The sequence below is a fragment of the Labeo rohita genome, chromosome 6 (assembly GCF_022985175.1).
Source record: "Labeo rohita strain BAU-BD-2019 chromosome 6, IGBB_LRoh.1.0, whole genome shotgun sequence".
NCBI classification, from domain to species: Eukaryota; Metazoa; Chordata; class Actinopteri; order Cypriniformes; family Cyprinidae; genus Labeo; species Labeo rohita.
The window spans coordinates 15,509,087-15,523,214 of record NC_066874.1 but is presented as its reverse complement, the minus strand read 5'-3'; the positions used below and the strand labels follow the sequence as shown (position 1 = coordinate 15,523,214).

Genomic DNA, 14,128 nt, shown 5'->3' with positions numbered 1-14,128 from the left:
AATTACTTGAATACACGCCTATGCTAATGAGTTCAGACGGGCTTATAGAGTTTACAAAGAACTTACGTTGTTCCCTGAAAAGTAGCTCATATAGGCTACTATACAGTTAGCCTATGAAAACAGGTTTTGTTTATTCCTCCTAAACTGATGTTGCAGGCAACGTATCATATCTAAGAACCGTCAAGAAATAGACTTATAGTTAGGCCTGTATGTTAAAGATTTAGACCTAATTTAAATATATATATGTATATATATATATATATATATATATATATATATATATATATATATATATATATATATATATATATATATATATATATATATATATATATATTTTTTTTTTTTTTTTTTTTTTTTTTTTTTTTTTTAGGTCTTAAAAATTCAATACGGCTGATGCTAAAAATCATTCACCACCATAATAGATCTTTCTTGAATTGGGCAATTATGGGAAAATTTTAAACTTATTTTTAAACAGCAGAACAGCCCCAAAAAGGTCCCTTTAAAAGTAGTGACCACGGCCACTTTCAAGAGAAAGCGTCTGACATTAGCTTTTTATCATTTTGTCTTTATTCACCCTTTTTTTTAAATCTAATAAACTTTATAAGCGTATGTACTAGTATAAGTGTATTTGTACCAAAAAAGACAAAACAAACAATCTGACAATGAACAGTCCTTTTACTGTCACGGTCAACAGGCTCGTCTGGTTTAGTTTGGCCTATATGTCAGAAATGGTCCATATTAAATAATACATCTTTTTCTTCGATAAAATCGTCTTTCAGTGTTGGAGAAAAAATGCGTCTTGTGAAAGTTCAGCGCAGTCCGTCACATCACGTGTGATACATTTGTCTCTCAGTGTCTTTTCGTTTTACCGAGGATGCGGTGTGCCCGGTATTGGGTTTGCTATCGGGTTTAGTGCCGGTTGTCCCCCAGGGCCCAGGCCGTGAATGAGCACTCTGGGGACGAGCGGTCTCTGGAGAGACGGATGCGGTGTGGACGGAGTCCGGTACATACTGCTGTACATGGCAGCAGCCGCGGCGGCCGCTGTCGTGCTGTCCACTGTACCCAATAAACTCGGGTGGTAGAAATACGGAGATGGGAACATTCTCTGTAAGGCCGAATAATTTCCAGCTTCAGCCAGCAGTTCTAATCCGACAGCCGTCTGCCTCTTCCATTTCGTCCTGTAATGAGATTAAAATACATGAAATCAATTATTAAACTCTCCACATGGCTCCTTCTGCACCAGATTGTTCGAGAAGTGAGTGCTGGATTCTGGTACAAAACAAATTTAGGTAAACTTCATATCAATAAATTCGTAAGGCCGAAATGGTTTGTATAACAGGCTACATCAGAATATTGCTAATTATTTGTGACTAAAACTTTTTGCCCGGTATTGTTTCGATTAAATTTGGCCAAATTGTGATTTCCGATTCATTTAGAATTTAGTAAACTCTTTACAACAATACGGAGCATGACTAAAATTCGTTGCCTAAATATATAGCTGTATTTAAATCGAATACAAACATGAAATTTGTTTAAATCTGAAAGATTATGTAGGAGTAGAAAAACGAGAAAATATTTGAGTCGTTGCAAATTATTTAAAATATTTTTAAATTACAAAACTGTAAAATACAGTTTCAGACAGAATGTTAAAAATATTAATCCATACATTTTGTTGCGCCGTTCAGATATTTAAAAGGCCGCATAGTAATAATAATAATAATAATAAATAGCCTAATAAAAAACGTAAATAATAAATAATAATATAATAATAACATCTCGAATTTTGGCAACTGCAACAGTTTTAAATGTAGATAAAAAAAAATATAGTAAAATGCTTGCACAATCAAAAAACATTATTATTATTATTATTATCATTATTATTATTATATATGTTATATGGAAACTTACCGTCGGTTTTGATACCAGGTCTTGACTTGTGTGTCTGTGAGGTTTAGGGCTGCTGCCAGGTCCATTCGGTCCTGTACGCTGAGGTATTTCTGTCTCTCGAAACTGCGCTCCAACTGGTTAAGTTGATGGTCGGAGAAGGCCGTCCGCGCTTTGCGAGGTTTTTTAGAGCGGACTGGCGGACTGTCTCTCGAACTAGAAATTTCCCGATCGCCCTCTTCTTTTGTTCCTAAAGAAGTTAGTACAATGAAATGAAAGCAAATGTGTTTTTAAAATTTTAGAATGTGTTAATTTATACTATTCTTCAAATGAGTTTACTCAAAATGGGAACACAGTCTAATAATTTAGTAATTGTTGTTTAAAAGGTTTATTTTGGTAACTTGTGACTGATACAGGCCTCGATTACATACGCAAATCTAAATCTGGTTAGGTCTGATTATTTCGTCTTGGTATTATGAGTAATAGCGTCTTCAAAAAAAAAAAAAATCAAATACCAGGTATAAAAATATAAATATTTGTCCCCCAAATAAATTAGGTCGCTCGCATGTAGGCGAAAATATTACAGCAAAACAAGCAGGATCGATATGTCAATCTATCTCTATTTGTAGCAGTTTTTGCTGGGCTCCGTGATCCCCCCCTCAAGGAAGAACAATAATCTCTCTAATTGACTCACTAGGGAGGATCCCACACCGGGCAAAATTCACCAGCCTTTACATCTGTTATGCTAATATCAGAGAATAACCTCAGTGACCGGCTACCAATATTGTTATTGTATTGTAATACTGGTTCTTAATGAAATACAGAAGAAAAAAATATAGCCTTTTATTTGTCTTTGATGTGGGCGTCTATTTTATTATTATTTTTTTTTTAAATACTACTACTACTACTACTACTACTACTACTATTACTACTACTAAGTAAAAATGTTATGGGTATTTTGTACCACTGAATGCATGTAATATTCAAGCGGTTGGTCCAAAACATTTATTGTTACAGCCCAATAAATATTTACGTTTTTTCCCAAAAATAGCTACGTTTTAATTTGGTTATTTTATTTAATGTACGCATGACCAACTATTAGTAAAGAATTCTATAATTCTATGCGCTTTCAACTTCACAATAAAGAAGATCCATCTTTAAATTCGCACGCTTAGATTTGCAATAATAATAATAATAATAATAATAATAATAATAATAAACAGCATAAAAGTATCTGAAGACATTTAGATACAGTCATTATTATTGTAGTCTATTAGCTTTTTGGCATTTTTGTTTCGCTGGACGATGTAATGCTCATATTACTGCGTAAATAAGTAAGTACAACGTAATGACAATAATACGTGAATATGTCACTTTTTGATATTTTTTTCTGAATTTCAAGTTGTTATTAATAATTAATTCAATTATATTACAAAAAAGTATTATTGTCAAACGGAAACGGTCTACCCTAAGTTTTTATTAGGCATTTATTTATTTATTTTGCATATAAAACGCACTCTTACCGTTACATTTTAAATCGTTCTGAATGTCATCTCTTTTGTCCAGTTTACTTCTGTTTTCATCTTGCTCTAGTTTGGGCCTGATGCCGTCCGGGGCGGTTCCGCTCTCTGTTTTTGGGCTGTGATGTGGAGATGGTACACTGGTGCTGTAAGGAGCGCACGCTGCTAGCGGTTTACTGTCGCCCAAAATGTCTTTGATTAGAAAGGAGGAGGTGGCAGTCCTGGGGGCACAACCAGCCTGACCGAGCGGATGAGGCTGGGGTGAAAGCTGCAAACTCTGAGCCTGACTGTGATGATGATGGTGATGGTGATGCTGAAGGCTGTCTTGGACCAGATGCGGCTCGGGATGCTCCATCGTGACTGAGATCGGGGATGAGGGGGCTGTTCCCACAGTGTCTATCTCCGAACATGGTGATGGGGTCGCCTGGCTCCTGAAATCCGCTGTTCTGTTACTGTCACCGAGTCGAAAATCTCCGTTCATCAGTACTGAGCTGCCAGAATTGGTTGTGGACAAAATAGTGTCTATTCCGAAACTAGACCCACTGGATCCTTCCATAGTATAAGAAAAGGATGAGCACTTAAGTCGTCTTCATAACAACTTTCCCGTACAATTCTGTAAAAGAAAAAAAAAATAATCGGAACCAACGAAACGACTAACAGAACTCAAAGGTTACCGCAATAAAAAAAAGCCCCGAAAAAAGTACAAAATAAACATTTCTTACGCGCAAATAAAAAAATCCTTGCACTTAAGCAAAGAGAAAGAGAAATATAGCCTGCGCTCCAAGATGTTGTTACATTCAAGGTGAAATGTGGAAAGCAAGTGGATCTGTGTAGTCCACGTCCTTTTGTTATGGTTATTGAACTTTCTTTCAAAGTTGGTGTGGAGAGATTGGGATGCTCTAACTCCTCGACATCACGCTCCCTTTTGCCACTAATCGTTGTAGTGTTGCTCTACAATGACTTCCTACATTGACGTCATATTTTCTCCTTTATTATAACACACTCCTCGTGTTCCCCATCTCTCCTCTCATTGGTTACATGGTCACGCGTCTGTCCAATCAGCGATTTTTACTTCATCATTACACTTTAGAGCCACTCATTGATTCCTCAGTGCTCTTTTGAAACCTTCCCTCCGCTATAATGTCTCAGACGGCATCTTCATTAGGCATAAATACGTTTATGGTAACACTTTACATCATTGTGTGCATGTTACACACATTGCTTGCTGCTAAAACTAATTATCACACAGTAATAAACAACAACAATAACAACAACAACGTGAAATTACTAGATTTTCCACAAAATAATTACACAAAAGTACGCTATAGTTAACTAACATTACCCAGCGACTAACTAATCAATTACATTGTCATTATAACATTCCGTATTCCATCAAATTGAAATGGAAACATATAAATTAACAAATAATATTAAAACGGTTTACTAATCATTTAATCGTTTATCCATTGCACTGTTTACTTGTTTAATATTTATTCATTACATGTTTTGTATCAGCCTATGTTTTTTTCTTCTTCTTTCTTTCTTTTTTCAGTTTGTATTTCTCCAAAAGAAAACCTCACAATAATATTCCCTATTGGCAAAACAAAATTGTGTCATTTATTCTTTTAACAGCACAGAGACAGTGAAACGTGCTGGAGAAATAAGCCCGTTTTGAGCTGATAGTCATTGTGTGTGTCAGGGCCTTTGAGTGAAAGCACTGATTCTAAATAGCTCAAGGGAATGAAATGATGGCGAATATTGTACATGACATATGCCCGACTCGTATCTTGCCTATTTTTTTCTAAATAAACCCTAGGCCTATTCTAGATTTATAAATCAGCTTCATTTCGTTCACTTTGTTTATACACGAGAAGACAATGTACGTTAAATGGAAATATCTTCAGATTAAGGAGCAGAAATTAAGTACCAACGAATATATATGCGTTTAAATCTTTGCCTCTCGTTAAACAATACGAGGGAAAGAATTCTTAAAATAATATCTTACAACACTGTTTAATGCACGACTTTTAATAGTTAATTTTGAGTTACAAATCAAAATGTTTTATATGCCGTTGAGTGCGTAGATTTATACTGAGAGGAGGATGATGATGCGATGTATATGGAGGCATCTGATGGCTTACATGTTCTCCAACAGACGGGCTGAGAGCTGGTTATATCAGACTGCTGCGTTCTCTAACGTAGGTTTGTTACTGTCGAGCTTTCCGTGGATCACTCCACTGTGCTCCCAAACCTGTTTGCAACCTCATCCTGTAACGGACCGAACCGAGATTCTTTAACCTCTTTTATTTAGCTGAGCGACGTGGGAGTCCTTATTTAGGTTTGTTGTGCGTACCGCTTTAATTTCTTTCACAAAAAGAAAATAAATAATCTTTAGAAAACAGATTTATGTGGGTATATATGTTTTTATTTGTAATAGTCTACAGTTATCATTTAGCTTTATTGTGTATTGTGTGTGCTTTTTCTGTTTTTGTTTTAAATGATATGTTTTGGAAACAGTGTTTAAAATATTGCAATCAAAATGTAAGGGATTGCATGTTAGTTTTTCGTACATGTTGTTCTATTCGTATAAAAATGGGGGGGGGGGGTGCTTGGCTAACTCTTTAAATGTTCAGTCTGTTTAATCATTCATACTGATTTACTTGATTATACTGGATACTGTCTTTTAAAAGTATTTTATTTAAAAGTTTATTTTGCATAAATGATCTTTCACATATGTTGCTGTTCCTTGTGGCGACCTAGCTGACCCGTTACACATAATAACTATCTGGTTAGAAGTTTCTGCAAATTGGGTGACTAAACACTAAAATGATAAAGATCTACGATGCTGTATATCCATGCATGCTATAGTGTCAGTTTGAATTATATAAATATTATGCTTGGCTTGTCTGCTTGTCATTCTTAAAATGTCTTTATTCTGTACCGAACTGAAATAATCAGTTAAGTCGTGGTAATTGGTAAATTCTTGTATAACACGCACTCCCTGACATGATTTTACAAACGCTCAGTAATAGCACTAGGCGGCGACAAAGCTATCTCTGAATTCCTGTCAATAATCGCTTGAAGATTGCTGGTTAATGCAGGGCAAAACCTCTCTATGTACACATACCGACACCAAGTTTTACCGACAGCCGATTCAACTAAATGCCTAAATAGGTGTCTTGAATCTCTGAGGTGGTTACATAAAACAATTAAGAAAGTTGTGGTAGCCTACTCTGAACTGATTTTAATGAATTTAGGCAACATCCAACAATTTTGCAGTTACACTTAAATACATTATATTGACATCCTGCTTTATTTTAAAATGTTTTAGAATACTTTTCTAATTATAATGGTTTGGCCATATGATTTTTGCTGCCGTAGCCTACAGAGATGCTTGCCCTTTTATACATATATTCAAATTTACTAACTAATTGAGTTAGAGGAGTGAAATGTGTTTTGCCCCAAGATATGTGAAAACGATCTATTGGCAATGTATGTCTTTCCGTTGAAGAAAATCAAAGCGATGGTTGAACACGCCAGTCAATCTCATGAGACTCCAGCAGCATGTTCATTAACAGTTCACTAATTGCAGCAACTCATTGAGCCTCAATCAATCGCTTTATTAGGTTTAAGGGCGCCGCTGGAACAAATTGAATACAACCAGTCAGGGTATCATCTGATCAGCCGGGGCTGATGGTCGATGATCGGACAGTGAAATTGTAGTTTGCACTGTATTGATTCCCCTCGCGGCTTTCTGTTGAAACTGTCACCTCGCAAATGCTGAAGGCCTTGCGCTGTTTGCAGACACACAGGTCTCTCCACTTACACAACTCTGTAAGCATTTACAGAATATATTAATCTAATATCTAATAAATCCCGAATAATCTGAGAAAGACACTTGAAACAACATTAAAACAAACAAAACAAGCTGAAAATATTTTGCTGAATGCAGCATATAGGCTAATTAGTGATGATAAAAAACAAAACCAAAAAAACAAAAAAACAAAAAACAAAAAAATAGAATGCCCTTTTTCATAATTATCTTTACTGTTCATTTTACTGTTAAGTTGCAATATGATTTACGCATAATAAGGTTTATTCACAGTCCAGAGAAAGCAATTAGTAACAAATTATGGGGCAATAAATAGGCAACCACATGAACCCCAAAATAACTGATCTTGAAATTAACAGTAACGAACTGATGTAGGCTAATATAGATTTTGTTGAACGCGAGCTATTTTTGACTATAATATACTTTTGCAACTCTAAACCTAAAAAGGCGACACTATAGGTGTCCATTTAAATGAAAGGCTTACATTTAAGATAATTCAAATGATGAATACCATAGAAGTCCCCTCATTTAAAAAAAAAAAAAAAAAAAAAAAAAAAAAAAAAAAAAAAAAAAAAGCCTGGAATTAATAATAATCTGAATTACGATTTTAAAGAGTTGTCAGGAGGTGTATTGTGTGAACACAACAGTGCCGGTTATAATCAGAATTTGTATTATGTAAAGATATTTGAGGAATGCAGTCAAGAAGAGACATCATTATACAATATACTTACAAAAACAATGACATTTACATTACATTGTAATATTACGCGTGACTATTTTAGTTACTCATTAAAGACATCATACCATAGATATCGTGCACATAATTTTAATTACAAATTTTTATGTCTAAAAATAAACTAAAAGTGTTTAATCTGTATTTCATTTGCAAGTGTCATAAAAGCAGGCTGTAATGGCTACGCGCTTGAGCGGGGACAGCAATGGACAGTCACACAAAAATACATCTTTAATCATAGAATCATGGGTCTGACAGAAGACAAATTAGCTGTCTCTCTCTAAACATGTCTAACATCTCTATTTGAGCGGGCAGGAAAAGGCTAACATAAAATTGTTATGAAAGTCAAAATTCAACAGGAAATATTATTTAAGAAGCTCTGGTATGGAAGGTTAGTGCTCTCTGTGAGCTGTGACATTTACAGCAGTGGCTTTCAGGATCCCAATATTACAGTTTTTACTAGATCTTAACAGTATTCCCCCCCCTCTTCCTTTCAACAGTGCTTGAATTTACACTGTAATAAAACATGTGACATTCAAGTTTAATTTGAAGTGCAGCTAGTATTAATCCAAAGGCAAACAAGGAGGGGAAATAATAAGCCTAGGAGAAGGACACAGAAGGGCCCGTGGCCCAGATGAACATCAATTACAGTTTTAATTCAACACCCAAATCAAATGTTAAAATGAGAGCGTAAGCAGTAGAGCGGGATAGCGCGTAGGGCATCAGCGACGTCTCTGTCTCGTTTTGTTTACGTAAAACAGCAATCCATCCAAGAGCTACAATGTAAATTTTTGTAAGCGACGATGACACATGCATCACATGCGTGCCCATCCCCACAATCGCATCTCTTTGTTAGTTTTTCTGGTCTACTCTATAGTGCTTGCTCAAGGAAAGCACATTGATTTGTGCGCTCCGGCCACAGACCGGCCCTGACAACGTTGTTCTAGCAGTCAAGAAGGGTCTTTACAATCACCTAATTACCAGAGCTGTCAATCAGCTCGGGCCGCGGCTGGCTCTGACCGTGTCCGCGAGCTGCATTCCTGCGCGCGGCTGAGCGCGTGATTGATCCGTGCTGATGGCATCGAGCCGCCTCATGACGTGTGATTCTGTGGCGCGTGCACGCTTCACAAAGGTAATCGGGGGATCAGGAGGGGTCAATGCCATTTCCTATTACCTGAAGTCTAAAAGCGCAAAAAATCATGAGGAAATAAGACAGAAGAGGGGGAGAATGAGGGGTGGAGGGTGTGAACGCGGCGCATTGCTCAAGGGGCGAGCGAGCAATTGAGCAAGACGCGAAAATGATTTCCTTTCAAAGCAACAAAAGCCAGATTGAGATTGTCCAGCACTGCTTTAGTCAGATTTAAAACCGTTCGCACGTTATTACAGTGATAGGCATCAGCACTGACAGAATGTTTGGAGGCTAAATCAGGGATAGGCCTATCTGTATTTTTGCTAGAGGTCTTCACTGCTGTCATCCAAAATTAGTTCGGCACCTATGGCAGACTCAGCTTTCAAAACCAGGTTTTACAAAACAATGTATAATATGTCAATTTTGAAATAAAGTTATTTTTAATGCGTTTTATATGAAAATATAAACATTAACTTATTTGTATACGTTTCTGCTGCATTGTGCATTTATTTAACAGGTCACCTTGCAAAAAAATAATAAAAATAAATAAATAAATAAATAAATAAATAAATAAAATTCGATTATTTTAACTTTATTTAATTTAATTAGTCGTGCGTTTATGTAATAATAGTAAATAAAAATAGGCTATTATTCGCTGCCCACACAAATGATGCAAAACGAAAACCTTGCGGAATGTAAATAGTTGAATATTAAAAAATTCTGTGCGGAGACCACTTAACATAATAATAATAATATTACTAATATTAAATCTCATTAATAGCGTGTATAATAACCTTAGCTAACTGAATTTAATATTTAGATATTAATTTATACATACGTTTTAGTTTAAAATGTGATTTGTATATCTATCTATATCTACCTATCTATAATATTAAAGGCTATTAAAGGCTACAAGTAGAATAATAGTGCCTTTATTTCTCATTAAGCACACAAACACACACACACACGTAACTCAAATTAATCGCACAAATCCTTATTCTACGTCGTTTTGAGAGAGTCATATATTGCAACCCTGCCCTATAGCAGCCAAGCGACTGTTGGCAGGGAGGAAGACGATGACGACCGCCTGTCAAGAACATTTACATCCATTATAACCCATCGCACTGTGTATGTCGGCCCGTTCATCTTTACGTGCCCACTGTGTGCGAGAGAAGAAACACGGCAACAACACAAGACAACGCAATGTAAATTGAGAATCAGTCGGGTAAACAGTGTGCATATGGCTGCTGCACCTGAAAGGAGCAGAACGAACGTCACTAATGAACCCCGGCAAAACACTGGCGCGGGTAATGAGAGATAACACTGCATTTTGCAACACCGAAAATAAAGGTGAAATCATCAATGAGCGGGAGCAGGGTGAAAAAAGAGGGGGGAAAGCAAAGCAATGATTAAATGATCAAAAGCTGGCGGAGTGAGTCTCCATGTCACTGCCAAGCACACTCATCTACCTACAAGTGAAAGTTAGGTTTCAAGCACAGTGTAATTATAGCTGGGAATGTCAGTTTGACATTAATGCAGCCAGCAGAAATTCCCTAATTGGCCTCAGAGGAGAAAGTGAACCAGAAAATATATTAACATTTTAAAAAACCATATTTTGCCTAATCCTTTCACTTTCCAACAATATTTGAAGACCAAAATGCCCCAGGCATGAGAATTTAAATGAGCAATTTTGTTTTTGAAGGAAACGGCCAATGAGACAGAAAATAGACTAAAGGGAAATCATTAGTGTATGAGAGCTCCTGACAGGCCTGCCTGGCTGACTGGCTGGCCTGTCACAGGGAGTCTGTGTTCTTGAGCTCCATGCTATGAGCTAAGCAGATAACATGAAAAGACCTATAAACGTGCAGCCAGAAGTCAAAGCCTATTATCTGGAAATTCAAATGCAGTGGTGAGGAGGAGGAAGAGCTGCTGGAAGGGGAGGGGTGGGGGGCTGCAGGCCTTGTTCTCACCAATGAAAAAAAAAAGTACCAGGAGTTGTAACTGGCTCTGGTATCTAATATCAACTTACAGTGACTGTGGGAAATATGTCCAAACATCGTTCATATACAGCTGAAAAACTTGGAAAGGTGGAGATAGCTGCAAAATGTTTAAAGTTGGAAGTGCTGGTTCTGTCACAGGAGAGTGGGCAGATGTGATATGACCATATCAGGGAAACACAGCAAAGTGCAGTCAGGAGATGTTAGGCCAGTCTCCTGGTGATGGAGCAGCTGAGGCTGACATGGCCCCAGGCTTGCCACTGCAGGGCACTCACTCGCCCGCACTGCACTGCCTTTTTGGAACAAAACACAGAGCTGCGACCAGAGGAAGCCGTCATGGCACTGACCACAAGGGTCAGACGTTTTACCTCCAGCAAGAAAAAGGAAGCAATGAGAAGATGGGATGGATTGAGTGAACGTATAGATGAAGGGAAGTGAGAACAACAACGGATCACAGACGGTGTGACACTTTTGTGTCACAAAACGTTGCGAGCAATGGTCATGTATTTCACAGGTACCTTGAAAATGTATTTATGTGTTGTATAATGTGCCATTTTCTTCTTTGACTTGATTTTTTGCTCTCAAACTTTAGTTGCTTTCCAGGGTTGGGCAGGGTGTTTGATCTCTTACTGCACTAAAATACGATGAGCAAAGCATTTAATCAGTAGCTTTGATAAACATTTGGCATAAAGCAGTTGGGCTCTTGTCTCTGACACCTACAGCCCAGGGCGAAAGATTGCGACAAAGAAGGATTTTCACTGGCAATTTCAGGAATTCTACCCGCCCTGTCAGCCAAGCTGTCACTCACTCTGACATAAGGATGGTGGATATCAAAGGAAGACAGGACTTTTTATCTCAAAGAAGCACAGGTACGATAGAAGTTCAGACAAATTTTCACCAAAAAAAAGTGCATCTAAGCAGGAGCCAACAAGTTTTTCAAATTAACACACATTTTGCTCACAAAGGTGTTGTGTTTACCATGCAATTAATGCAATAACCATTCATACAAGTAGAATGAGACAATTTTATTGACCAATAGTTAATAATAATGTGAAAACCCTTAATTTTCCAACGTAACTTCCCTTTGATGTTGAATGATCATTTTAACTGACACTAAACTGTAGGATGTCACAAATACCAAGTTCTATCATGAAACTATAGACTGCGCAGACAGATGGGTCCTTAAATGATATATTCACAGTGTTAAACTACTTAGCACAAGCTGATTGGTTTATGTTGCATACGCAGCCAATGAGCTTGCTGCTTTACATTTGAATGGTTGGTTAACATTCACATTACAGCATTCAGAGTTCCTCTGAAACCCTCCACCTCCCCAGCTCCACCTGTATAAAATAAAGGTGCTTTGAAATGTTCTTCACAGCGATGCCATAGAACTATTTTTGGTTCCACAAAGAACCATTCAGTGAAAGGTTCTTCAAAGAACCATCTCTTTCTTACCTTTTTATAATCTGAAGAACCTTCTTTTGCCACAAAGAACCTTTTGTGAAACAGAAAAGTTCGTCAGCATGGTGGAAAATAAATCCTGACATATTGTAATTAAACACTGTATTATGCATAAAACATAAGATCTTAGAATTTACTACACCTGAAAAATTGCTTCATGTGATAACATGTAAATTAATTGTTTTAGTCTTCAAAATATTGTTTAATCACTAAAGAGATTAAACACGTAAGGTTACACCAAAAAATCAAACTTCAGGTTTGGATAATGTATAAACAGCAGGTTACCACTATAGGGTATCAATCAGCTTTATGTAACTTCAATGAATTATGGATTTATGGACAGGTGTATCATGGTGCAAATGATTTATTGTCATAAAGAGCACTAAACAAATGATTCATGCCCTGTAAGGTTCACCTTAATAATTTAGAATGTGTAATGTCAAGCCATTTGCTGTTTGTTGATTTTATATACAGCATATATTTCACAGATTTCAGCATCCTTTATTGCGCATCTTATCAAATTCAAACACAAACTGTGTCATTATTAAAGAGTAGAAAAAGGACCACTGCAAGTTATAATACTCATACCTGATCTTATGAAGCTTTGGAGTTTCAGTGAATGAACAGTGAAGGCATTGTCACACCAGCAGGACTCCATGTGTCTGACTGCAAGGCCATGCTCACCATGGTCAAGGAGAAAAAGAGAAGGAAAGAGGAAGAGAAGGAGAGATAAAAAAAGAGGGGGAAGGCCTCTCCTACGGTTTCTCCTCGTTACTCGCCCTCCAGATGGGAACATGGAGTGCTGGCTGTTCTCCTTCTCATCAATACAGCGTAGCTTTTTGTCAGTAATTTGCAATAAGTGTCCACACCACATCTTTAGGGAGCTGGAAATCATTACTGGATAAGGTCCTGCTCAGCTCCTAATTGGAAGCGTTGGGCCTTATCAACTGAGGATTTTCCCAGACCTCTGACAGATACCAATACGAAAATCATTGTTCAGTTGTCAATTTAAGAGACCGTTAAAGGAGCTTATTTTAATTCTAATTGGAACTTCCTCCCCACTTCATAGCAACTGCGAGAATAAGAAAAATGAGTCCTTGGCGGTGTGTGCATGTTGCTTTGAGCATATGCGGTGTCTATGTCGAGTCAAGAGAGTAAAGGACCTTGGGTATTAGCTCTAAAGTGTTATGCTATGTAGGTCAAATTGACAGGTTAGAGTTGTGACTATCTTACAAATGAAAACTGCGTTAGTTTACAAAAATCCTCACGGGTGGTTTCCAGGGACTTAATCATGGGGTACGGATGTGCCTGAGTCTGGTCTGCAAAGCTCCCAATTAAGCAATACTGCATCTGCTTAAGACATTTGTTTGGAGTGCACGTGGGCTAGTATTGATCTGGCTAAACTGACCTCCTGATAGTGTATCTGCTGCATATTTATGCTCGTTGCTCTCCTGGTGTCCTGGAGCTGGGCTTTGCTGCTGTCGCTGTTTTTAATCCAGCACCAGGGGCTGTGCAGGACCCTCACGTTCAGGAAATAACTGCGAAAGCCACCAGATGCGGCAGTGA

General features: G+C 37.4%; 1 protein-coding gene across 1 annotated transcript; it reads right to left on the bottom strand.

Annotated features, from left to right (window-relative positions):
• Window positions 1-582: 582 nt before the first annotated feature.
• barhl2 (BarH-like homeobox 2) lies at window positions 583-4,339 on the bottom strand. The gene is made up of 3 exons (XM_051112343.1): window positions 3,411-4,339; window positions 1,912-2,137; window positions 583-1,181 (listed from the first exon to the last, which is right to left on the bottom strand). Exons 1-3 carry the CDS (start codon window positions 3,961-3,963, stop codon window positions 869-871), a joined length of 1,092 nt encoding a protein of 363 aa, XP_050968300.1. The 5' UTR covers window positions 3,964-4,339; the 3' UTR covers window positions 583-868.
• Window positions 4,340-14,128: the final 9,789 nt, after the last annotated feature.